Below are 27,973 nucleotides of genomic sequence, written 5' to 3'. Positions count from 1 at the left end.
TTGAAGACATACATCGTTTGAATAAGCCTTTAACAGTAAAAGAGGGTGAATACAGTTATTATTTTAAGCACAGGAAATAAATCTGTATATCAGAACTAGTACCGACGCGCTATTTGCTTCGGGTGCAATGCAGTAGGGAGTAGATTTATTGATTTTTTTTTTTTGATAACACTCATTTCAATGTGTAATGAGTAAACACAAAAGAATCGCTATTGATTGGGTAACGATAAACCTCACTTGAATTTGTAATGAGTAAACTCAAAAGGATTGATATTGATTGGGTAACGATAAACCTCACTTGAATTTGTAATGAGTAAACACAAAAGAATCGCTATTGATTGGGTGACGATAAACCTCACTTGAATTTGTAATGAGTAAACTCAAAAGAATTCATATTGATTGGGTAACGATAAACCTCACTTGAATTTGTAATGAGTAAACTCAAAAGAATAGATATGGAGTGGGTAATGATAAAACTCATTTAACGATGAGTTTCTTATGAGTTTCATTTGACTCTATAAAAACACATTAGAAGCTCAATTGAAACTCATTGTTCATTTTTGTAAGGGAGTGCACCGTTATTTTTACTGTACAAGTTTGGCAGCATCAGCTGCCTGGTATTTGACCGTAAATTTTACGGTCAAATTTACAGTGAGGACGCTACAGTGTAGCGTCCTGACTGGTGCCCCATACGAGCAGGCACGTGTGGCGTGCACGTGAATATAGCTTTGGTAGGCTTGCAATTGCACGTGATTTTCCGCACGAGCAGAGACATTGCGTTGGCCAGATGCCCAGCTTTCTGAGGCTATGCAGTCAAAAGTACGGGAGCGTGTGCCTTGGTGTGCATAGCCACAGAAAGTTCAAAGAGTTCATCCCCTACAGGTAAACCGATACAAAAGCTCTCAAGATCTATATTATGTTATCAGAGTTTAGTAAAAACGATGACTCCACAAAAAATATAAACACTCCCCCCCCCCCCCCCCCCCCCCCCGTTTTACGCCGAGGAACTGCCCCCCCCCCCCCCCCCCCCCCAAAATGGAGGTCTGAATCCGCCCCTGGATGCGTATCGCGGTTGCGTACCTTGTGAGAGAGAACACCGTGACAGGCTTAACGCGGACACCGCAAGCTTTACTAACCCAAGACTTGACTCAAGTATGGTCATAGCCTCCTGCGTACTCCGCATGCCTGTCGGAAGGAGGAAAATACAACTGGGGCCGCTCTCTGAAAAGTTGCGCGCCGCCGCCGTTGCTTCAGGTTGGGGACACCACCTTCGTTGGACAGCCTAGAGTGAAGAGAGGGATCATCTCAAACCTCGGGAAGCGTTTTCAATTTAATGGCGGACACCTCCTGCGGCGATAGGTCGTAGGTGCGCATGCGCTGCGTTTTCGCGTGCGAGGAGATAAAGCAGAAGGAAAGGCGAAGACGTTTGCAAACGATCACCTTTGTGGTCACCTGCCCGCAGCTGCTATTACAAACGCAGCCCGTAAACCTCGTGACGCCGTTCGAGCAATTGGAAGCTCTCTGTAATTCAGGCTCTCTAGAATGGGTGGATGGATGGATACAGCTAGACCGTTTGAATCGGGCGGCGGCTTGCGCTTACCATAGCTAAAGCTTCTCGCTCAAACTAGCTAATTTCTGATTAAATTCGCAATCCACGGAGAAGGGCAATATAATCCCTTACAGCTACTAAACACAGGCTTTCATCTACCACTCTCCACGAAACTTCATTCTTCCCTCGACGTATGCAACTGACAAAGATTGAGGTTTTCGGCACCTCTCAACTCCTTCACCATCTTCTAAGTCACGTGCGCTGTGACGTGAAAGGAGGACGTGCGGGGTTCCGGTGAAGCTCTCTCTAGAGCCATCAGTGAGCAGCGAGAACTCATCCGCTCGCGACCACGTGACCACATGCTTGCGCAGCTAGATCAACATGGCGACAGGAGGAATGTGGCAGCGTGATCGTCCGGGTCCGGCCATCCCCGCTCGGCTGTGCCTCCGTCCCCCTCCGGCTTCCGGCGGTTGTTCCAGCACCTCCTAGGCAGCTTTCAAGCCTGTGCGTCACGTGACATGACGTCACGTCCGAGAGGCCTGCACGGGCGCTGATTGGATGCAAATGCCGCGTCAGCGTTCGCGTGTCGCTCGTTTCCTCTCATAGTCCCACGTGAACGCTGACGCGGCACTCGCATCCAATCAGCGCCTGTGCCGGAATCCCGGACGTGACGTCATGTCACGTAACGCGCAGGCTTCAAAGCTCTGTCGGAGGTGCTGGCTGTTCGCGGTAGCAGATAGAGCTGACGGTTTTGTTGACCTCGAATAGATGGCGCCACTAAAACTTCGTGTAATAAAAGTTTTGTCGATGTTACCAAGTTTTTCGCGCCTCTATATTTATGCTGGAACGACAAGATTTATAAAAAAAATTACTTTTATCGGGCATATATTCGCACAACTTGCTAGCTTTTTACAAGTACCCCTTTGACGTCACGCCGCGTGGTTCTCCTGGCCGCCGCTCGAGGCTGCATATCGTAAAATATTCTCATTTTTGCCTCACGACTACGCGGCGCAATCGCAACATTTCGAAGGAAGGAGATGTGTTTTCTTTTCTTTTGGACAAGATAAACAATATAAAAAGTAGAAGACGCAAATCTTTTCGACGTTAGAAACGTTGCACAGCTCCTTCAAGAGTTGTTATATTCCTGTCATTCAGGGTGAGCGAATGCGTTAGGACTCCTTGCGCTCCACTATGACGCGTTGAGCGCACCGCGGCTGCGATAGCAGCCATGTCTTCGTAAGCAGTCACAAGCGGTATTAACGCAATTGGTCACAAACTCAAACGCGCCACATATCTGAACTAAGACTTAACCAGGCTTTAGGCTGCAGGCGCACTGCGTTCGCTGCAGACATAACGGCAGAATTACCCGCGGAGGCGCCTCAAAAATGGTCGAAGCATGTTTACATCTGTATGGCTCGAAGATGTCTACAGAGAGATTTTGTGTCATCAATGTGCGTGCCCTAATAAAAGAAGAAAAACAAAGTCCGAAGACAGCTAAGTACTTCTTATGAGTTGTGAATGCGAAAGCATGAATGTCGTTCTTCCGCTCTCTTCATTCTTCTGCGGCGTAGTGGCCTAGACAGCCACGTGGCTATCCACGCCACGTGGCTGTCCACCGGCGAAACGTACGAAACGTACGTTCCGCTGGTGGACGGCCGAGCGCGCGCTCGTGAAGTGACTGCGCCGCGCGAGCTCAGCCGTGTACCCTCCCCGGAGCTTGCCCGCACGGGCTCTGGGAGCCTGAGGCCAGATTCACGAAACGATCTTACGCCAAAAATGTGCGTAAGACAAAACTTAAGAACAAATCCGTATTCACGAAACGAAATTTTCGTAAGTTTTGCGCAGGTTACGACGAAATCCTACGACAGCTCCGAAGCTGTCTTACGCACTTCTCACGATCAAATCAGCATGGCCGACAGCGTCGCTCAGTTGGTCGCGGCAACCAACGGATGTTTATATTTCTACGTGCGCTTCTCACGCGTCCCGACTTCAAGCAGCAAGAAACAAGTAAAAAGTACTTGAAACAGACCACGACGAACAAACAAGAACGCTGGATCCACGGACACCCGGGAAAAACCTCGAGGGCCACGAGTACGGACTCCGACCAATCGGCAGATAGGCCTAGCAGGCACTCCGACTCGGCGCAGCGATGATCTGACGGTCCTTGGCGAAGACCGTCTGCCCACGACCGGCTGCCGTGCTGAAGGGAATATGCTCGCTCGACCCTTGTGAACCCTTCCCGTATTATAGTTTGATCGCTGATCTCAATTCTAGATTAAGAGGTCAATCTCTTCCTCTTGCCATCCCCTTGTTTTCCGAGGCAACGGTGACGAACGCTGTCGTCGAAAAGAAGCTCTCATCGATTCTATCTCTGTTTTGTGTGATATCAAGCTCAAATAAACGCCGTATGGATTACCTTCGCAACGTGGTATGTACACTTTGTTATTAGTATTCCATTTTATTCTGACACGACTGCACCTCACTGTCGATCGCTGTAACAGTTCGTGGGTCGCAATGCCGGTCCAACCTTTCTTCGCCGGGTGTCACGTCAGCATCGAGTTGCAATTGTAAAGGATCGGTCCCGAAGTCCAACAGCGCAAATCCAGCACTTCGATCAAACGCGCGCGTCCGCTCCGTAGTGTGAACAGGCATTTACGTGGCTCTTGCTGACACTGTCGTAGTTCAAACGTATCTTTTTTAACGTCGGCTCGCTCTTGCATTTCCGAGGCCGCAAAAAACGCCGCGGCAATTTGTTCCCATCTACGTCGCTTTGCAAGCGACTGCGGGCCGTCTTTTACCAACGATGACAGTTGTGTTGACTTGGTAGCGATCGAGTTCGTAGCAGTCAATGGGGGTGGTTACGCATCCCGGCCTCGGCATTCGGGCGAATTTAAATCGTGTTAGCGTCGACATATCACTGCACGGATACGAACCCCAGACAAGTGAGCACGGGAGCACCTGTAACATGCAGTCGACTTACGCAGCCCTCTTCTTGTTCGTACAGGTCATCGTCTGCTTCCCGTTGCCGGCTTTCGGGCTGATGACGGTTCAGGATTCAAGGGAGTTCATTCTTCGAGAGCGCGTGCCAAACTGCGTGGATCACCGTGACAGTGGATTTCCGCTTCAAGAAAGTGCTGCGCATCTGTGGCCACGTCGCCACATAAACCTCGACGACAGTTTCACCGTATCGACAACGTCAACAGTCACATCGACATCGCCACCACCATCCAGAGCCGATATAAACGCCAGCCGGCGCCTCGCCGCCTTGAGTGAGCACGGGAGCACCTGTAACATGCAGTCGACTTACGCAGCCCTCTTCTTGTTCGTACAGGTCATCGTCTGCTTCCCGTTGCCGGCTTTCGGGCTGATGACGGTTCAGGATTCAAGGGAGTTCATTCTTCGAGAGCGCGTGCCAAACTGCGTGGATCACCGTGACAGTGGATTTCCGCTTCAAGAAAGTGCTGCGCATCTGTGGCCACGTCGCCACATAAACCTCGACGACAGTTTCACCGTATCGACAACGTCAACAGTCACATCGACATCGCCACCACCATCCAGAGCCGATATAAACGCCAGCCGGCGCCTCGCCGCCTTGAGTGAGCACGGGAGCACCTGTAACATGCAGTCGACTTACGCAGCCCTCTTCTTGTTCGTACAGGTCATCGTCTGCTTCCCGTTGCCGGCTTTCGGGCTGATGACGGTTCAGGATTCAAGGGAGTTCATTCTTCGAGAGCGCGTGCCAAACTGCGTGGATCACCGTGACAGTGGATTTCCGCTTCAAGAAAGTGCTGCGCATCTGTGGCCACGTCGCCACATAAACCTCGACGACAGTTTCACCGTATCGACAACGTCAACAGTCACATCGACATCGCCACCACCATCCAGAGCCGATATAAACGCCAGCCGGCGCCTCGCCGCCTTGAGTGAGCACGGGAGCACCTGTAACATGCAGTCGACTTACGCAGCCCTCTTCTTGTTCGTACAGGTCATCGTCTGCTTCCCGTTGCCGGCTTTCGGGCTGATGACGGTTCAGGATTCAAGGGAGTTCATTCTTCGAGAGCGCGTGCCAAACTGCGTGGATCACCGTGACAGTGGATTTCCGCTTCAAGAAAGTGCTGCGCATCTGTGGCCACGTCGCCACATAAACCTCGACGACAGTTTCACCGTATCGACAACGTCAACAGTCACATCGACATCGCCACCACCATCCAGAGCCGATATAAACGCCAGCCGGCGCCTCGCCGCCTTGAGTGAGCACGGGAGCACCTGTAACATGCAGTCGACTTACGCAGCCCTCTTCTTGTTCGTACAGGTCATCGTCTGCTTCCCGTTGCCGGCTTTCGGGCTGATGACGGTTCAGGATTCAAGGGAGTTCATTCTTCGAGAGCGCGTGCCAAACTGCGTGGATCACCGTGACAGTGGATTTCCGCTTCAAGAAAGTGCTGCGCATCTGTGGCCACGTCGCCACATAAACCTCGACGACAGTTTCACCGTATCGACAACGTCAACAGTCACATCGACATCGCCACCACCATCCAGAGCCGATATAAACGCCAGCCGGCGCCTCGCCGCCTTGAGTGAGCACGGGAGCACCTGTAACATGCAGTCGACTTACGCAGCCCTCTTCTTGTTCGTACAGGTCATCGTCTGCTTCCCGTTGCCGGCTTTCGGGCTGATGACGGTTCAGGATTCAAGGGAGTTCATTCTTCGAGAGCGCGTGCCAAACTGCGTGGATCACCGTGACAGTGGATTTCCGCTTCAAGAAAGTGCTGCGCATCTGTGGCCACGTCGCCACATAAACCTCGACGACAGTTTCACCGTATCGATAACGTCAACAGTCACATCGACATCGCCACCACCATCCAGAGCCGATATAAACGCCAGCCGGCGCCTCGCCGCCTTGAGTGAGCACGGGAGCACCTGTAACATGCAGTCGACTTACGCAGCCCTCTTCTTGTTCGTACAGGTCATCGTCTGCTTCCCGTTGCCGGCTTTCGGGCTGATGACGGTTCAGGATTCAAGGGAGTTGATTCTTCGAGAGCGCGTGCCAAACTGCGTGGATCACCGTGACAGTGGATTTCCGCTTCAAGAAAGTGCTGCGCATCTGTGGCCACGTCGCCACATAAACCTCGACGACAGTTTCACCGTATCGACAACGTCAACAGTCACATCGACATCGCCACCACCATCCAGAGCCGATATAAACGCCAGCCGGCGCCTCGCCGCCTTGAGTGAGCACGGGAGCACCTGTAACATGCAGTCGACTTACGCAGCCCTCTTCTTGTTCGTACAGGTCATCGTCTGCTTCCCGTTGCCGGCTTTCGGGCTGATGACGGTTCAGGATTCAAGGGAGTTCATTCTTCGAGAGCGCGTGCCAAACTGCGTGGATCACCGTGACAGTGGATTTCCGCTTCAAGAAAGTGCTGCGCATCTGTGGCCACGTCGCCACATAAACCTCGACGACAGTTTCACCGTATCGACAACGTCAACAGTCACATCGACATCGCCACCACCATCCAGAGCCGATATAAACGCCAGCCGGCGCCTCGCCGCCTTGAGTGAGCACGGGAGCACCTGTAACATGCAGTCGACTTACGCAGCCCTCTTCTTGTTCGTACAGGTCATCGTCTGCTTCCCGTTGCCGGCTTTCGGGCTGATGACGGTTCAGGATTCAAGGGAGTTCATTCTTCGAGAGCGCGTGCCAAACTGCGTGGATCACCGTGACAGTGGATTTCCGCTTCAAGAAAGTGCTGCGCATCTGTGGCCACGTCGCCACATAAACCTCGACGACAGTTTCACCGTATCGACAACGTCAACAGTCACATCGACATCGCCACCACCATCCAGAGCCGATATAAACGCCAGCCGGCGCCTCGCCGCCTTGAGTGAGCACGGGAGCACCTGTAACATGCAGTCGACTTACGCAGCCCTCTTCTTGTTCGTACAGGTTGGTTCATCCCCCTCATTATACGCTAAAAGAACTAGCAATGTCTTCTTATTTGTGTTCCCGTGCTCACAAGTGCTATCTGAAACCATGTGCGAATGTGTTGACGTCTTTAGCCTCCTGCTTTTCACCTCTGGCGATGTGGAAACCAATCCTGGTCCGATGAACACCGAGCAGTTGAAACAGTTTAATGAAATGCATCAAATGCTTGTTGACGTTAACGCGCGATCAATACAGATTCAATCGTCACAATCGGGAATCCTAACATCTATTAACGAGATTAAACAGAACCAAGAAACAATGAGGGCCAACATCTCAGACATCAACTCGAGGCTCCTTGCAGTCGAATCCAGCGCCTCTGTTGTAGCACAACTTCAAACAGCAGTAATCGACGCCAGAAATGTTGCTGATGGTTTACAAGGCGAAAATATTGCGTTGCGAGCACGTCTTGACGAGGCGGAAGATCAGTCCCGTCGAGACAATCTGATATTTTTTGGGGTTACTGACACCATATCAGAAACTTGGGCCCAGACGGAAGAAAGAATGTTGAGCGTTTTTCGAACGTCCCTTGGCATGCCAGTTACGGGCGACTCTATTGTTCGGGCTCATCGTCTCGGAAGATTTTATCACGAAAAATGCCGACCTATAATTATAAAATTTTCGTCATTTAAACTGCGGGACCAGATCCTGATGGCAAGACAAGCATTCAAAACGCACCGTATTACGGTTAGCGAAGACTTTTCGCTTGCTACGCGTAATGCGAGAAAAAGACTGTTAGAATTTGGTAAATCTAAGGGAGGAACGTTTAAGCTTAGGCACAACAAGCTGCACATTAACAACCGGTGTTACGCTTTCAACTCGACAAATGGCGAAGTCTACGAGCTAGGTCCTTCTAGTTTGCCTATTGTCTCTCCCGCACAGCCGACGATTCCCCAGACACAGTCATCTCTTACTCAAGATTCCGCTGAGGCGCGCTCGCCAACGTAGGATTTGTCGAGGGGTAGAGCTAGGCTGTCACAGTTTTCCGACGTCTCTGTTTTGTTTACTAACATAAGGAGTGTAATAAAAAAACGTGATGAATTGTGTTCCATCATTGATACTACCGATGCTGATGTTGTTGTTCTAACCGAAACATGGCTTTCTGGGAGGATACGGAACAGTGAACTGTTTGATGGTTCAAAAAAGTTCAATGTGTATCGGAACGATAGACAGGACAGGTGTGGCGGTGGCGTCCTGATTGCAATTGCTGACCATATTAAATCTTTTTCATTAAACATTGCGTGCGATATAGAACTAACCTGGGTCGGCCTTGTTTTGAACCATAAGAAGTGGATCATGGGAGTATGTTATCGGCCACCCTCATCTTCGTCGTCATTTGTTGAGACTTTGCATAACGCCATTAACAGAATAGTGATGCGGTATCCCAGCGCACCCATCTTCCTTCTGGGTGACTTCAATTTTCCCGCTATATCATGGTCAGATGACGTTCATTGTATGAATGTACACACTACAGAGTGTAATTCGTTCATTAACTTGTGTCTCGATTTTAACCTGTCGCAATTAGTTCTTCATCCCACCAGAGTGTCTCCGACGACAGCAAGTGTTTTAGATCTAATATTGGCTACTCACCCTGAACATGCAAGTGACATAACTTATCTTCCAGGGATCAGTGATCACTCTGTTACATTTTCATTTCAAAACATCGGTATCTAGGCCGACTGACCAACGAAAGAAAATACGCGATTACAGTAGAGCGAATTTCGATCAGATCAACAATGATCTTGCGGTTTTCTTTGACCAGTATTTGACAGACTTTTCGGGGCGCTCGGTTGACGAAAACTGGAATTTGTATAAAGATAAGGTAATCTCCCTTATCAACAAATACGTGCCGCTCCGAAATATACTTGAAAATAATCAGTCACCTTGGTTCACGAAAGCCCTGAAGAGACTGTCAAATAAAAAAAAAGCGCTTGTACCGTGCGGCCAAGTTTTCCCAGTGTGAGCGTCGCTGGGCCGCATATCACAATTCTGTAGAAGTGTACAAAAAAGCGATTGAAGGCGCTAAATCTCACTTTTTCACACATAGTCTTCCAGACATGTTGGTAAATAACCCCATTAAATTTTGGAATACTGTTAACAAAAAGGACCGTTTTTCAATTTCTCTTACAACTTCTAGTGGTGACAGCGTGCCCAGTGACGAATGTGCTAATGTCTTAAATAGTATATTTATGGAATCTTTCTCCGATATTCGCAACATAACTTACCCTTCGATGAGCTGTTCCTGTTATCTGCCAATGGATTCTATCTTTGTTGATCCTGCTGGTATTGCAAAAATTATAGATGAACTGAAGTTATCATCCTCATCAGGAGTGGACGGAATTAATTCCAAGTTTTTAAAAAAACACTAAACTATACTCATCTCTTATTCTCTCAAAATTGTTTGAACAGTCGCTGCAAGGTGGTATTTTACCTTGTGATTGGCGAGTGGGGAAGGTGGTTCCAATTCCGAAAGGTGGCGATAAGTATTCCCCTAACAATTATCGTCCCATTTCATTAACCAGCATACCATGTAAACTTCTGGAACACGTTATCTTTTCCCAACTCGTACATTTCCTAGAGTCGAATAATTTTTTCACCGAAGCACAGCACGGATTTCGTAAATCATTATCTTGTGATACTCAGCTCCTATCCTTCACTCATGACATTCATTCTATTCTTGACCGAGGCTCCCAGGTGGACTGCATTTTCTTAGATTTCGCCAAGGCATTCGATAAGGTGTGTCACGAGCTATTACTGTTAAAACTTTCAAAACTTAACATTGACCCTAACGTTCTCGCATGGATTCGGTCTTTTCTAAATAACCGTTCACAATTTGTAACAATTAACAACGAAAATTCTCCTCCCGTGTCTGTGAATTCTGGAGTTCCTCAAGGGTCGGTTTTAGGCCCACTACTATTTTTAATCTATATTAACGATCTTCCCATTAATGTGTCTTCATCCGTTTGTCTCTTTGCCGATGACTGTGTAATTTACCGTGAAATCTGTCACGATTCTGACCTGTCTACACTTCAGTCTGATATTAACTCTGTCTCTCGTTGGTGTGAATTATGGCTAATGAAACTAAACACTAGTAAATGTAAACAGATGAGAGTGTCCCGCAAGCCTAACAACAGTCACTGTTACCACCTAGATGGCAACCTTTTGGAGCAAGTGGCAACGTACAAGTACCTTGGTGTTCACTTAACAAATAACCTTTCATGGAAACCCCACATTCAGTATGTTACTACCCGTGCTAACTGCATGTTGGGCTACTTAAAACGCAACTTTTCATTGGCACCTATTTCACTAAAATTGATCCTCTACAAAACATTAATCAGGCCTAAATTAGAATATGCAGCCTCCATCTGGGATCCCGGTCACGATACTCTAATCACTGCATTGGAATCCATTCAGAATAGGTCAGCCCGTTTCATTCTTTCCAACTACCATCGTACTGCTAGTGTCACATCAATGAAAAATAGTTTATGTTTACCACTTCTCTCCTTGCGACGTAAAATTTCACGCCTATGTCTATTTCATAAAATGTATTTTCATATCCCTCTCCTACGCAATCGGATGATTACTCCCCCCTTTTACATTTCATCCCGTCTTGACCATCAGCATAAAGTTGGAGTTCCAAGCTCGTTTACCACAACATTTCAATCTTCTTTTTTACCCCGCACAGCCGAGGAATGGAACCACCTCCCTGGTTTGATTGCTACTATAACTGATACTAACCTGTTTAGAAATTCCATCACTAGCTATTTTAGCAGTGACCCATGACCTATTATTATTATTATTCTTTGTTTGTTGTATATTTAATATTGTTGACCTGTTACTATATTACTATCTTTGTTTCATGTATGTGCTCTCCCCCTCTGTAATGCCTTCGGGCCCTGAGGGTACTTTCAATAAATAAATAAATAAAGCGGTGGCAGAAAGGCCGCCTGTATTTGTTATGAAAAATCCACGTGCTCCGAACGGCTCCGAACGGCTCCGAACGGCTCCGAACAAATGCCGAGCTCTCCGATTGGTTGTTCGTGCTGCCGAAGACGCCGTCGCCATAGCAACAGCTCCGGTATGTTTTAGTTTTTCCGTACGACAACGTCGCTTTCCTCCTCTCACTTAAGAACGCGTTCGTGAATACCGATTTCTCCCCTTCTTACGATGTTCTTAACTTACGAACTTCTTAGCTAAGTTGTCGTAAACTAAGAAGCTCTTCGTGAATCTGGCCTCTGGTTCCTTGAAAACGCGCGTTACCCCGTGGCAGCATAATCCATCAGAAATCGGCTTCACTTGGAAAAGGGGATTTTAGGTGCCGTTTCGCAAACGTTTGGCGTGGTTTCAAAGCTGATGACGTCGGATCGCTCCATGGGACCCAGTTAATGCTTTCGCATTAAAAACATGCCTCAGAAAGCGTTTGCGGACTGTCTTTTGTTCGATGTATTCGAAGCGTGAGTAGGGTTTGGTACACTACAGTATCAAATCAACTGGCGTGCCAGCGGCCTCGATTGTACTGCGTACCAAGTACGAGACGTTTCAAAATATCGTATGGTATATTTTCTGGCGAAATCTAGCTGACGCTTACACAATTGTGGGTTTGAATGATTCTTTCAGAGCCGATCAGGCAGCCCACCCAGCTTGACCATGGAAAGAATTTCCCCCGACTTGGAGATGATTGCCAAGCGAGAGCTCGGTGAAACACCGCAAGTGAAAGAAGAAGCCGTGGCTCAACTGCGGGCGCTTCTTTCCGGTAAATGGAAACGCAATGACGTGGTGGACTTCCGTTAAACGTATACATAAAGGTAATAAGGTCTGGTCATCGGAAAGCTTGAATTTGTATATCTCACGAAGTTTTTGGAAATGAAACGCTTCGAGAATAAGCAGTAATTATCACGCAAGTAGGAAGAAGGAGGATAAAATGGGCTGTATGAATGAGGAGCAACTTGAGACCGCTAAGGCCTGGTATAAAAATTTAAGTGTATAAGATAATAATATTGGGGAAAGTAAAATTCAAATGAACCTGTAATGATGCATAAGGCACTATGGGACTACGAACTTGGTTATTTATAAAGAAGTTATGGTGAAGGGACGGCGCATTCGGTAAAGCCCGTGAAGTAAGACAACGAGTCAATTTGGGCGCAGTGATTAGCGCCTCCGCATGTTTGCCACATCGCCTGGTTTACGGGGAGAAAGAGAGGAGAACAGGTCCGAGGCTCGGATAAATACACCTTACTCATTCAGCGAGAAGCTTTTAGCCGGCGCCCAGATTTGCATACGCTTGCCGGGCAACAAAATCTGAAATCCGCCTAAAGGCTAGCGCGCGAATCACCTTAGTCAGCCGAGCCTCGACCACCTCCGCTTCTTTCCCTCCTCCGTCAACCAGGCAACTTAAACCCCCCTCTCCTCTAAAAGGATTTGGGGAGTATAAATGAATATCCAAATTTAATAGACTAGATGTCTAACCGAAGAAAGGCGTACCCTTGGCGCAACAACCTAATGTCCGTTCGAAAGGTTAGAGCTTATTATTTATTATTTAAACTGGCGGATCGCGTGATGTCCACACAGCAGCACCAAAGTGGCGGTGCTCAAAGGCCGCATATGCAAACGTGTGTTCAGTGCTCGGCAAACTTGTCCGGAACACGTCAACGACATCTGATTTCATGGACGTGCTATCCTGGCGGCAGCGGAAAAACTGATCCACGACTCAGCGCTCAATAGAACAGTTCCATACGTCGTTTCATTTCAAGTATAGACGAAGCGAAGGCTACGAGCAAATAAGACCAATTTAGAGAGCGTCAAAACCGCACCATCATGGTGTTTGTCATGTGTCTGTACGTATTCTATCGTCGCTGAACCAATCATAAACGTAAAAGGACCAGTGACTTGCACTCTTGACGTTGCTTGATTCATCCCATGCCATTTCCTCGTAGCGTCGGCTGCATCTCGACTTAAGCTGAGACGAAGTATGGGAGGGTAGGCTGCTTGCTCAAGACCGAAATCGCTGTTGGGCACGGGACAACGCAGCAGTTTTTCCTTCGATGCGTTATACGATTTTCAGCTTATTCAGTAGGAAGACTCATTGCTTTCTGATCGAATTATTCAATTACTGACTGTTCCGACAGTCACCTTTGCACCTTCGTGCGAAAAGGTGGCTGTAACAATAGATTGGCTGAACGTCAAAATAGCCGCAGTGTCCACGGTCCAGCGTGCCCTGAGGGGGGGGGGGGGGGGGGGGGGGGGGGGAGGGAGGGAGGGAGGGAGGGAGGGAGGGAGGGAGAGGAGGGGAGGCATATTAAAGGTTGAGATTGGGAGAAAAGAGTTATTGCAAGAACTGCTATTTTAAAGCGTTAACGTACTACATGCGTGCTGAATTCAGTAACAAGAAAAAATAATTCTATTCACGAGTCTTGACAAAAAACGTGTTTGTGGGCAAGGATAGTACTCTCAATTTTACTGGGTAAATATTTTAAAGTAACTACGTTTTTTTTTTGTTTTTTTTTAAATATAATTGTAACAAGTTGGTATAGTTTCCGCTTGCTTCAACTCGCTCTGTGCCAATTTCAAAATTATGCACTCCTGCAAAAAAGGGGAATGATTCCTTAATGGGACAAAAAGACGGGACGGCCGAAACGGACCTCAAAAACGGGACTGTCCCGGCCAAAACGGGACGTCTGGTCACCCTACTGCTAAGGCTGTTTCATTCAGCGCTAGTTCAAGCTGTAGTTCTTTGACTGAGGTCAGGAAAGCGCTCTCACGAGAATAGGTACCGTTGGCGTGTTGAGGATAAGTTTGGCGAGTGCTGTACATAAGTGATTTTGCTTGCCAGTGATAAGAGATCCATGTACGAATTAATAGATTGGGCATTTCCGACACATACCTCACTCCATGCACCCTTGACAGAGGATCCGGTATTGCATTGCCCCTTGGACGAAGATTTCCTGGTGAAGTTCCTGCGTAGCCGGAAGTTCCACGTGAGGGAAACCCTGGATATAATTCGGAGGTATTTCCGGGTCCGCCAGGAATACACCGACCTTTTCGACGATCTGCTGCCGTCACGCATCTTGTACGATGCGACACTGCACCAAAACAAGCTATTGACTGTTCCCAAGGAGCGTGATTCTTTGGGAAGGCTGATTGTCATTGTCAAGCTGGGTGAGTCGGATTCTCCACGAAACAACTTTCGAACCTTTCGGTTAGTAGTGCTGAATAGAGAGATCAAATTTTATAAAACCAAGCCACCTACGCATGCCTACGAACGGGGGGTTATAAAAGATAACAGGACAGGTTATAAAATATAGGTGACTCAGGGGTCCGGCGAGCTCAAGGCTTCCACTGCCACGCCATGCAGCCTAACCTTGAATTGAATGTAGCTAGCCTTCTAATTTGAGATTAAACGCGTTGTACGTTGGATCGCGGTTACGAAAATGGCTCAAAGCCGTACGACTTTGATCACCGCCGGATGGTTCATCGATGACCAACAAGGGGCGCACTAAATTGATTTACCTTGTAGAACCCCCCTCCCCCCCCCCCCCAAAAAAAGAAAGAAAGAAAGAAAGAAAAACGCATTTGCATCCCTAATTATGAATGGAGGGAACATTTGGTCTGCGCACCGCGACATCACAAAAATACGTTTGGTGCGTAAAAAAAAGCACAGCATTCAAATGATCACACACAGATTAATCTAGAAGTTAGGATATAATACTTGTGAAATACAGAAGATTCCTTTTCTTTATACCTGAGTAAGGTGTGCGGTAATTAGGCTTGAGCGTTACAGCCACCGAAAAAAATATAATTGTTTGCAGAATATTTGCTCCTGCCCGATTTTTTTACGACTGCTCTTTTGTGCTCAACCGGGTGATTAAGTTGAGATTTAAGAAGTTACTTGTCCAGCATGTTTTGCGCTGTACGGCTGTTTCTACGTGTGTAATGCTGTTTGGGCATGCATTAACATCTAGGATAGACAGTGTACCGTTTCGTTCTTTTTCACGTGAGATTGTATTCACGGTTAAGCGCTCTTCAAAGTGAAATAAAAGTGATTAACACTGTCTTTATTTAAAATTACGTGAGTGTCGTCCACGTAATGCCTATAAAACCTTACTGGGTGCACACTCCGCTGTAGACCGGTTTCCTCATCCTGCTCCATGACAAGAGTCGCCATAGTCGCTGACACCAAACTACCCATTGGACAACCTTGAATCTCGTGAAGATCAGTGTTGCCATTGGGGGGTCGATTGAAGTAGCCAAAGCACAAACCGACTGTATCCAAACGTGTGCAGTTTATTTATTTTCGCGCCGAATGTGTCGTCACCGTATTTTTAAAAAAGAAATACATCATAAAAAGTGTACAAAATTAAACTCTACAAGAAATGGAAATATTAGGGAAAATATTGCTCTGTGCAACCGCAATCGACACGAATAAAAGCTACCGCATCTAGTGCAATTGAGGTTCATTGGCTAAAGAAGCGCAATGGGCAAGTCAAAAGTTCAGGATGTTTTTTCATGCAGCCCCAGCCCGACCTTCAGCCTCAGAATTGCCTCACGGACGTCGAGCTTCATTACGTTTCGGCTTTGTTAACGATATTTGAGAGATCACACGCTCGGAATCCGCGTTCTATATGGAAAGTGATAAGATTTTTAGAGCACCCTTTGAGAGGTAAGGAAAAGGGTGTACGCCAGAAGGGCCCTTGTAAGCGGCGGCATCGTGTCAAACGCTTAGGCAGGTCGTATGCTCCAAGGTGCTTGAAACAGACTACAGGTAACGGATTACTAATTTGAGTTCGTGAGAAAAAGGTCCAGAAAAGTGAGCTGGATGTCTCAATATGTCTGCGCGGCTCTTGGTTACGGTTTCTGGATTGATGGTATTGAGCCTCCGAACCGCGGACGAAGCCTGGGCTGCGGTTTTGTTTATCTTAGCGAAGCATCAGCTGATGCTCCTGTTTACCTTACGTTTGTGGCCACGTGATGGGCTTCTCATTCAGTATCGTGATAACCATAATGTGCCAAGTTTTTTTTTCTTGTCTTTTTAAAGCCCGTAGTAATGCCCAAAAATTATCTGTCGTATTTCTGGCTGTGTAGTAAACACAAAAAAAGATTAGTTGGCTAATAATGACTGATTTCGACGAAGCTAAGGATTTTGTTCATCTCAGATTTCTGATTGGCCACTCGTTCAGTATTGTGATGATCGGAAAGTGTCAGGTGGTTCTTAGTATTTTTTAAAGCCTATCGTAATGACAGAAGTAATGTGTCATCTCTCTGTCTGTTTGTATACAGAAATATTGATTTGACTACAAATGCGCCAGAATTTAAGTTAAAAAAATGTAGCCAGGGAAGCCAGGGAGCCAAACTTAATTTTTTTTTTTGCCGCCAGATAGACTTGAGAGTAGCCAATTCGGCGCAAAACAGCCCCCAACGGCAACACTGCTGGTGATAAATTTGTCAACTAAACCTATGAGACTGACTGAGGCAAAGCAGTAACAGCATAACAATGTCCTAGAGTGTTAACGATGGGCTTGAGTGGAGCTAGCGCGTTTGAGCTACTCTTTCAACCAGAGGGCTGGGACCATTTGTAAACAAATAGACATCGAAAAAAAGCATTATTTCATCCTCGTCAAGGTGCTGACCTGAAACGTATCCCACGAACTCCTGGGAATTACGTACTATCAAATTGTTTGTTTCGCTTACGGGAGTGATGAGTTCTAAATTTTGATAGGCTGTAAATGGAAGTAACAATGAATGAAACAATCTAGCGCAATGAACCCTCGGGTTTGGGAACTTTAGGAAGTCACTAAACTTTAGGAGGAGATTCATCAAAAGAAAAAAGACGACGGTGGTTGGCACCGGATAGGTGTTTCTTCTTTTTCAGTCACGGAGGTTATCGACAAGGGATATCTCAGATTTTGAAGTGGGGTCCCGTGGCAACCTCACGAAATGCGCTGTGTCATCAAGAACCACCTTCACTGCGCTGTGATTTCCACTCCTCTAATAACCCTCACGGGCTGGCAGTGTCAATAAATAAAATGAACCAAATACGTTAACATTCTGGCTCCAAACATTTCTTCTTAGGTGCCTGGAATCCGGCTGTCTGTTCACTGAACGAGCTCTTCAGATTGGTGCTTGTTGGGACAGAATGCAATCTTATGGTTCCGACGAACCAAATCACAGGCGTCGTAGGAGTTGTTGATCTGGATGGACTTCACATCTCTCACTTTCTTTACTTCACGCCATCGGAAATCAGGAGGGCAGTCAAGATAATGCAGGTATAACTTTGACATTTACGTGTACTTGAAAAGTTCACCCTTAAAATGATATGGTTCCATGTTTTCGGTATACAGGGTGAATGAGTTTTAACTCGAATCCACCTTAAAAAAAACGTGTTGAGATTTTGATGAGTGACGTCTTAACCAAGTATTTATCAAGCTCGAAGGATATTAGATGAGGGGATAGTCGTCACGGTATTTGGTTAAGTGTCATTTGTTAATCAGCTAGCTTTTTAAATTTTTAGTTTAGGAGTCGTAATGCAATTACAGTATTGACGGCCATTGCTAATAGCTGCCATACCAGTAAATTAGGAGAATTTGGAAAACAATTATTATTAAAAAGTTATTTTATACATATTCACGTTTTTCACCAGATTTAAAAATTGCGCGCAAAGAGTTAACTGCACGCCCTGCTCTCAATGAAGCTTAGAAGATTGACTTAGAAGTTTCAATCATATCGTCACTATCTCGGCAGCTTGTCTTTGGCAGACTTGTGCTCGCTACTTGAAAAATGTAATAGATTACAATTACAAATTACCGAGCCTCAAATATAATGGATTACAGTTTGTGGGAACCATGGGGTTCCCTCTATCCCTATCCAGGCCTAGCTTCGAGCAGGCCGTGGGAGCCGTCGTCACCAATGGCGTCGGCCTCCCGGACACAAGGAACCGAGGCCGAATTCCCCGAAGGGGCCGGCGCTCCCTTGCCCATTTTGGGTTAATGTGCCACTGGCGCACCCTTGAGAGTTATAATGGACGCGACTGCTAGCGGCCTCCCCGGGCGCGTCCATTCTCCGAGGCTACATAAGCTGGCCCCGAACGTGGGCCAGGGGCTCTCGTCGGCGGAGGCCCTGGCTCTACGGAGCTCCGTTTTTCTTTGTGGGCCTCCGACTTCCCGTGAATCTGTCTAATGTGGCAGCGCGGGAAACCGACCGGGTGATACTGGCAATTGAGCCAGCGCCCAGACTTCTCTTGTCTAAGAGCGGAAGCGTGTTGGCATTTGAGTCAATAAACACGTCTATATTAGGACCCAAGGAACCTTCTGTGTTTCTAAGTGGTACCCCCAAAGGGAAAACCCACAAGTTACAATTTACTTTTGCTCAAAATTAACGGATTAGTTTACTCGTTACGTTAAAATTACTTTCACGTTACTTTTTCCGTACACTTAACCAGAAAATTATAAAACGATTTTGATATTTTGCAAAAATGTTCTGCAACACTACTTTTTATTTCTCATATGCCCATATTATAGTAGTCTTTGTAAAAATAAAATATTGTATTAATAGAAAGAGTGTAGGTGCTCTCCGTTCACCTGTAAGCTGACAAGGCACCGATAGCTGCAACCACACCCACCATCCCGTTAGCTTAAGGCCTCCGAAAATGATCCCTGGAATTGTGCAGACAAAGCTAGCGGTGCTCATTCTCAGTAACAGCGTCTGCCTCCATCTACGAGATTTGGAGCTAAAGAAGCGATGTATGAAAGCTCCCTCTTGACTCTTGTATTTCACCTGTTATTCACAAAAATAAAAACTTCGTTCTAACGATACAATCTATAGCCAATGCAGAATGCAGTTGTCCCTGCTTACCTTGATCTGTTTTCGTAGGTTAGAGTTTGTTCTTGCTGATTACAGTATATGTTTTTACGGCAAGCAGAAGTATGCACTGAAACTTTAGGTTTCCGTTCTCCTTAATGCCCTGAATTTTGAACATCTCATTAAGAGATGGCCATGGAGACGACGGACACTCCATGAACGAAAACTCGACCAGTCAGAGAAAAAGTAGCGGTTACGGGTTATCAATTGTTCATCGGTTCTCAATTTCATACCAATATGGCACGAATATTGGCGATATTCGTGGAGGCCACGGGAGGGGAGGGAATGGAGAGCGAGAGAAGCGGTGTCTATCGGTCTCACAAAACAATAGAGGATCACACCTCTTTTACGCCTTCTCTCTTTCTCTGTGTCAGCGCTCCCTAGATGGTGTAACCTCCTCCCCCTACTGTAAAGTGAGGAGTAGACTCGACCACCATTCCCAGATAATTAAACCAGAAGAAGTATCATCCGTACCCCAGACTTCTGCCCGTTACTCAAAAGAAATCAATTACCATTACAATTACTTGACTTTAAATGTAACTGATTACCGTTACAAATTACTTGCCGTAAAAAGTAATCAATTAATTACTTCGTGACTTTACTCGATTACTTTTGCGTTACTCCAAAGAAACTCACAAAAAACATTCAATGTTTACTGTGTGTTTTCGGGGCGGCATTTATTGCCTCATCAATAATAAAACCCGGATCAAATGCACTCAGTAGAATTCGTCACATAGGTTAAGGTTAATAACATTAAGAGGTCAAACGTATAAAATAATAAATGACTTAAACTGGTGTTTGAGATAAATGGGTCCAGCATATAATCGACCGAGACAGAGTTGCATCACATGAACATACAACGATTGCATTTGGGCAATACACTTTCTAATGCTGGCGGAGACCACAGACACGACTCAAAATAATCATAGTTCAGTATCCGTGAACTGCAAAAAACTCTCCTTCCACGAGCCAGCACTGGCTGCTTCATGTCGCTAAAGGGCTATTGTTGCTATTTTAGGAGGTTTAGTAGTGAGATCAAAATGTTTTACTTCCTTTCGGATACGTTTCGAAGACTGCTGCTTGATGAATGTTGCTATCCGACCGAATGACTTTTTTTTTCTTGTTCACCTAATTTAAATATTAATGCTCAAAGCCATGGCGGAATCGCGTATGCCGTGAAGAAATTATCAAAAAGTATCAGTATCAGCACTCGCCCACGTCTCTCACACATTTAAAAATAATAATAATTACTATTATTATTATTTGCACATAACAAGGACATCCTTGACGGCGTGCAAAACTGAACAGAAAAGTGAGAACCATTACGCAAGTGCCTTGCCAGCCCGCTCCTGCCTCAACTCGAGTGTCCATGTCAGCCACTGCTTATTCGCTGCTTTCCTTTCCCCAAAGTTTCGGTCTAACTTCCCGCATGCACAGTCCGCTAAGACAACCACCACCGACCCCCAACTGGAACTTCCTTCAACATTCTCATTTTCGAGAATGCGGTTTGGAAGTCTCCACTGCCTGCTCATTGTTTGCCGTCGAACGTGACGAGGGTATTTGGCCGATCTCCGTTTAAACTGACGATTTTTCTGTTACAATAAGCGGCCGGTGTCATATCGCCGACGCATGTTCCACTTACACGAACCCGCTAGTGGGAAGTCACTTGGCACAAAGCGCACAGCTGGTTGGACTGCAATATTGAGCTTTTACAACGTTAAGGCGTGAACGGAGGCCAGGCCCCACGCTGTTCTGTGTGTGTTTGCGGGGTGATCGCGCTTAGGTGGAAACATCAATAAACGATCAAACACGAAAAGAAAACGCAGACAGCTGGTTATCTTTCGAGCCCGTTCTGATTTCGAGCTTCTCACAAGGTCCTTTCTCGAAGCATCCTTCTCGGTTCGGCCTGCCGCATTTGGTCCTCTCTCGTTGAATCCATCGCTTTTCATCCTCCAAGGAAAAAAAAAATTGGGACATTAATATGTGAAGGTGTCACGGTTTGGTCACCGCATTTGCCCGAACAAGCTTCTTCAAGTCCGTTCCTTCCTCATCCCATCTCACGCGCGCTAACATACACACTCACATGTGCTTCGGTCCCCCCGTTTGGTTAACGATTGCTGGTATACGTTCTTTCTGCTCTTGAAACGTGCAGCGAAGGTCAGGACCCGCTCGTTGAGTTGTCCGGAAGTGGTCGCAGACGCTGGACAATAAAACACCGAACCCCGTCTTTGTGTCAAAGCACGGCTTCTGCACCTCCCTTCTCCCGAGCCGCGGGAGGGTGCACTCGGAGTGTTGCTAGGAACACAGCGCTGTCCCGTTTTCCATGAATTCCTTTTCTCTCCCTGGCTAGCACTTCCTTCGCCTGGAACCCGCATCTTGTGTGACCGAGTTAGAAGCGCAGATATAGTTGCATCGCCCTTCTTCCACCATACATTTTCTTTTCGCCGGATGGTGGGAAAGTAACGAGTATTTTTGAGTAATTCGTTACCCGGAAAGTAATGAAGTTACTTTAGAGTTACAATTTCAGAAATGTAATAGATTGATTACTAAATTACAAAAAAAGTAACGGATTACAAGTAGTCCCGTTACTCGCAACGGATTACTTCCATGTCTGCCCTACCCTCGAAAACGATGCTCTTAGCCTCGCGCCGGGCGCTTTTTGAGCCATACCTCAAGAGCATGCTAGAATACTGTAACACATATCAAAGGCAAAGAGAATTGGACCCCCTCGCGCGAGGCTACATCGTACGTTACGCGAGCTGTGAACTTGCGAATCGAGGGGGACCCGCTTTTGATGTCTGTGCAGGTGGCGGGAGACGTCGAAGAAATTGGAAAGGGTGAAACGTGTAAAAGACAAAAAACAAATAAACACGAAGAGCTTTCTCCTGTCTGGGAGAAGAAGAAAAACACGATGGAAGACGACGGAGAGCCTATTCGACGTTGTCTTACTTGATCTTTGTCTTTCTTTTACTTGTACGTGCGTGGCCCGTTTTTCTAGTGGTTCTAGTGACCGGTAATATAACAAATCGTGTTCTTTTCGGCTATTTTCCCCTTCCTGATGTTTTCTATTTTCTTGAACTTGCTCTCGTTATGCCGCTGAATGTTCTTGTATTGCTCCAGTTACTGTAGTATACTCACATTTTTTAAAAAATAACGAGGAATTAAAGTAATCCTTTACCAACATTTTGTAACGAAATTACATTACAAATTACTTCCGAAAAAAAGTAACGTGACAATTACAATATTCCTTAAAAAAGTAACGGATTACAAGTAATTCGTTACCTTTAGCGGATTTCTTCCCAAGTCTGGTCTTTGGTGGGGGGTACGCATACGGCACAAGTGATGTTACCGAAACTGCTACGTCACTTTTCTACGCGTGATTGCGGGCAGTGTTGGCGGAGCGCTTCTTGCGCGCTAATTTTTAATCGGGCTGAATTACGTGAAAATTTGTCACGTAATATCTAAACAAAATACAATATCTTTTTTTAAATACTTTTAATTGGTCTGTGCTCTAATCGTCGTTGCCGTCAATACTGCAGTTGCAACGTTATCCATAAAATCAATCACTAAGAAGTTATTAACCCGTTTTTATTGATTAGTCAACTTATCGTGATTATCATCCCCTCATCTAATGTCCGCCGAGCCTGATAAGCACGTGTTGAAGACGACAATCGTCTAACTCTCATCTTCATTCGTTTTTAAACCTGTTCAATAAAAAATTGAACACCCTTTATATCGACAAACCATGGAAATCAAGCCCCAATCAAGTGGTGTAGTAATAATAAAATAAATTATTAAAAAAAAACAAAAAAAAAACACGAAAGATGCTGGTTTGGCGTTGTCCTTGAATAAGGAAAGCTGAAGCTTCGCAGAAGTATAACTTATCTACAGTTTATTTGTCTTGTTATTCCGGAACACAGCTTCCACATAACTCTCTGTGAGGCTTCTTTTTACTTTTAAAAGCACATTCTTCGCCTCACGTACTTCCCTATTCAGAACCTTGTCGTTTTCCAACAGTTCCGGGAACGCTCTTGTTTTCTGTTGGCAGCGCTGATCCCACGGCTATTTCCTGTTTTCTTTTATAAACCCCCCATAACTACCGACTTTTCTTCCAATATTTCTTCCAGTATTGAAAATAAGCGCCAGAAAAACGCGGAATCAGCGCTGAAACAAGACGTACAGAAGAGCATTCTTGTAGGTATGTTCGATACTCGTGCCGTGAGGCAGAAAATAATCTTGCTACCGTCTCCGAGTGGAGGTGAAAGAGTTCTGTTTACTCCGCAACTTGGCAATACCCAGTTAACCTTCGCTCTTCCATAGCCAGCCGAGAAGATCTGGTGTGGCGACATACTTGTGTCATACTCCGTTTCACGATAACTTGGCGAACTGTGGAGGCTACGGCCCCCGTGACCCAATAAGAGCGTCGGAGCGAGGCCCGTGTCACCGAGCCACGGGAGCGTGTATGTCACTGCACCCAATGCGAGGACCGGAGGAACTGGCTGTCGTCTGCTGGCAAAGAGTCGTCCGCTGCGAAGCCAACAAAATATGGATGAACGTCCAACGCCGCAATGTTGCCGTCCTCTAAAGTAGCGAGGTCTTCGGGATCAGTTCATGGTACTACCATACGCTCAATTTTCTGACGAACCTTTGGCGGGTGCCAAGGCCAGGGCGAAGTTCTAAACGGAAGCGGTCGATTACAGGGCTGCCATCGTACAAACATCGTTGAAAACCCACGTTGTTTTCTGAAAAGGTTTGATCCGTATTGATTATCGTTGAAAACTAACATGTCATTGTCTTCCTTTCCTGTGGTGTCGATAGAGATGTGATCGTGCCAGTTCAATTGTCATTAAAATAAAAAGAAGCCTAGAACTACATTTTGTCGCGGACGGCGCTGTTGCTGTGGTGGTGAGGAGGCGTCCATAGCCTTGGCCATGAAGTACTGCCACGTGGCTTGCTCCGACGCCCTTATTGGGTCGTGGGGTCCTCCACAGTTCTCCAAGTTATCGTGACACGAAGTATAGTAGCCGCCTTCTTCATTGAACAGAGAGTGATTCCTGGTTCAAAAACATATTTCAATAAAACCACGAATTTGCTTTTCTGTTTTATTTTATGTCGCAAACGCGAGCGTATATGCATACTTCATTTGAGATCAAAACCACAAGTAAACGCATAACTGGTAACCTACTCGGAACTTTCAGGAAGGCTTAAAGATATACGTGCTTTTTTAATTACAGGACTCCTACCCATTGCGGGTCAAAGGCGTCTACGTCATAAACAATCCTCCAGTTTTTCAGCTGATCTACGCTTGTGTGAGGGTGTTGCTTAAGCAGAAGCATCGGGAAAGAGTAAGCTTCGTCTTAACGCCCATTTTTCTTAACGAAAAATAGTTGATATCCCAGTGTACTGATGTATACTACCTGACAAAAAGCAGCGCCATACAAACTTGCTTTGAAACGTAAGCCGCCTTTAAGAAAAAAAATAATATATTGACTTGGTAATGTGGCAGCTATCTTAGGTAATAACGGAATACTTTACTTTTAACGTGAACTGTTTATAATTAAATTTGTGTTTCGAATTTACAAGTCGCGCATTCGTTTTTTTCCACTATGCATTGAAATAATACCGAAGAAAATTTACCCAGAGCTAACTTCTCAGTTTCCTCGCACAGCTCTAAAGAGGCCGAACGGAAGGCACTTGCTTCTCAATGGAAATTTTTCCAAACACATATCGACGGTATATTTGAACACTACCTTAAATTCTAGAAAAATTCCCCCCCCCCCCCCCCCCCCGAAAGATAGCCCACCCATATTTTTTAATTGATTTGCTATATATTTGTAAACACCGAAAGATAGCCCACTCCTACTAATAGCAGTGTTGGGAATTGGTATCGATGATGGCCTCGGCGTAACTGCAGCTACTTATCTATGGCGGGATATAAGCGTACGTTGCTGACTGGGAAGCACAGTCATCTTTGCTTCGTCGCCCCTCGCCACCATAACAAGTTTCGAAGGGACACATGACCTAATAATATAATTTTTTTGAACCATTCTTGATTGTACAGCGAAAGTTAGCCCACTCCGTATTTTCCCCTGATTTGCTCTTGATTTTAGGTTGGCTATCTCTCGGGATATTACGGTCGATGTTCACTAATGTTTAATAAAAAGTAATGCCTTCACCTTCATGAGCAGTGAACCGATTACAGGAGCGACCTCTGAGAAGCACTGAAATGTTGTATTGGTGGATTCCACTCCAGAGCCTGATTACGTTTCAAATCGTTAGAGTGAATGGTTATGGAGCAACATTGGAAGATATAGAAACCCGTGCAGAACCCTCGTCACTGCGATATACGCAACGCGTTGTAATTGATTCTCGACAACAGAAGGTGTCACTCCCTCCAGTAGGAATTCCCAAAATAGTGCAAGCTGTTTATTGTAACTGTATGTATGTGAGAACTGTGAATCGTCTTGCTAGACAATGAAAATATCGAACACGAAGATTAGCATACGATGCAGGCTTGTACCGTAAATGTTAAGGCAACAGTCTTTTTTTGTTTAATTGTGTCCATTTTGACTTCATGGAATGAACTCAGAGTGTTACATTTTGGCGCTACAAACAGCAATTACAAAAACCTCACGTGGAACAGAAAGGCGCTTTTCTTGAAACCTGACAATGCCAGGCCACGCACAATACGTGCCGCAAGCAAAGCAATTGAAAATAAAATGTGATTATCAGCACACACTTGCTTTTACCATACACAGTTCAGACTTCTTTTAATTCAGGGAACTCCTTTATGGACATCACTTGGCATTCAAGAAAAAGAGTCTGTGACAGCTGCTGGGATATTGTTGCAAAAAGAGTGTGTAGACAATTTCCGTGACGGCTTCACAAAATATTTTTATATTTGATGGAAGTGTACTAAGTTATTCTGTGACTACATTAAAAAAAAACATTGTTTATATGTAATTGAAATGCCTAATCTATTTCGCTTTCTGTGTCTATCGTATTGAAAATTTTCCACCTAATCGTGAGCAACGTTCATGGTGGCATTACTTGTCTCTGAACGCTTTTATATCTTTGGACGCTACTTCCTTTCAGTTGCACGTCATAGGACGCGACTACGAGAGACTTCACCAATTCGTTCCTCGTGAAGGTCTACCCACAGAATACGGTGGCCTCCTGGAAAGCTACGACTACGGCGAATTGGAAGCAACATATCGAAGCAAAGAAGACATTTTTGTGGACCTCGGTAGATACGGCTACCAGGAGCGACAGGAGTTCAAGGAATCGGTTGAATCTGAACAAACCGATCGTCGGAGTGCTGTGAAGTGAAAATGCCAGAGGGCGCTTAACGTTTGCAGAAAAGAGAACCGTGTTCATTCGGAAAATAAAAATGTACTTAAAGTTTTTCGCACAGCTATACACGCTTCGCAGCATCTCTGCATGGGCGCCGTCATTACCGAAATTCAGTTTTTGTTTCCTCTCATTACGCTTACTTCACTTGATCATTACAGCAGCAGGACAGTTTACTGCCATGTTAGGTTCCACTGTGTCCTTCTCCCTAGCATAGGCCATTGTGGAGATTCGTCAACGCCCGCTTCAGTGGCTCAGCATCTCAGTAATGCAAGAGAGCTCAGCAATGGCGGCTGTAATCTGGCGCGTGCGTTAAGCGTTTGTAGTTGCTGACAAGCTGACAACGCCATGAAGGAGCTTCAGTTGTCCCGCTTCCAGCGTGAACTTCATTTCTCCGATGTCGGTTCAGCGTCTTGTGCACCTCAAGCGCGAGCGCAGCCAATGTACAGCGGAAGGCACGGAGCGAATGTTGGAGGCCGGAGTTTCGAAAGGCTTGCCCTGCTGTTATGAGAGTGACCATAATCGCGTTGAACAAACTGTAGCAGTCAGAAATCCGTGAACTGGATCGACATATTCCAAGGCCCATATTGCGTATTTCTTCCAAGGTGGTGAACTTCTACGTGCTGATTAGTGAACTTTGCACGCATGGTATACAGATTTGTAGACATTCGAAAGGTATGACTTCCACAATACTCTCAGAAGTGTTAAAACACTCCCTTTATTAAACTTCGAGATTTAGCCTCGTGTAGCAAAAGGGATTTCTGCATTCACGACACTTTGACACTGGTCTGCCTATGGGAACGGTTCCTTGTTTTCGAGTTTTATTGTTCGTTGTAATCTAAAAATGTTTAACGGATGTTTCTTTTTTTTTTTTGGGGGGGGGGGGGGGGAGGGAGGGGGATTGGGGGAGGGGAGGGGAGGGAAGGGGAAGGGAGCGCTAAACTTCGAGTTTATTAGAGATTGGAGTTTATTTTGTTGTTTTCCCAATTCCCCGAATTCTGGAGAAGTTTTCATTGTCTCCTATTTTAAAAACATAAAAATATACAATATTCGGGTGTGAACCTGTGCTGAATTTAAAAAAAAACGCGCTTGCATTAAAATATTTCTTCAGTTAGAGAGGCGCTGGAGCCCTTGGTGTGATCAGTAGTAATTTGTCAATGGTAACTTATAAACAAGTCTTGCTTCGTTGATACCTTAAAATCACTAAACTGATGAGGGTAGTCGCTGGGAAGCACGTTTTT

General features: G+C 45.9%; 1 protein-coding gene across 1 annotated transcript in view; it reads left to right on the top strand.

Moving 5' to 3' along the window:
• The window catches only part of LOC120841439 (alpha-tocopherol transfer protein-like), a 58,300-nt gene extending 31,513 nt beyond the window's left edge, over positions 1-26,787 (top strand). The window contains exons 2-6 of the mRNA XM_040212329.3: positions 12,150-12,285; positions 14,436-14,687; positions 17,598-17,791; positions 24,617-24,727; positions 26,478-26,787. Coding sequence (XP_040068263.1) covers positions 12,180-12,285; positions 14,436-14,687; positions 17,598-17,791; positions 24,617-24,727; positions 26,478-26,711 — 897 coding nt within the window. The 5' untranslated portion in view covers positions 12,150-12,179 and the 3' untranslated portion in view covers positions 26,712-26,787. The remainder of the gene's footprint in view (positions 1-12,149; positions 12,286-14,435; positions 14,688-17,597; positions 17,792-24,616; positions 24,728-26,477) is intronic.
• Positions 26,788-27,973: the final 1,186 nt, after the last annotated feature.

The sequence above is a fragment of the Ixodes scapularis genome, unplaced genomic scaffold (assembly GCF_016920785.2).
Source record: "Ixodes scapularis isolate PalLabHiFi unplaced genomic scaffold, ASM1692078v2 PGA_scaffold0__279_contigs__length_252992795, whole genome shotgun sequence".
Taxonomy (NCBI): Eukaryota; Metazoa; Arthropoda; class Arachnida; order Ixodida; family Ixodidae; genus Ixodes; species Ixodes scapularis.
The sequence above is the reverse complement of the archived record's forward strand: the minus strand, read 5'-3'. Positions and strand labels throughout refer to the sequence as shown.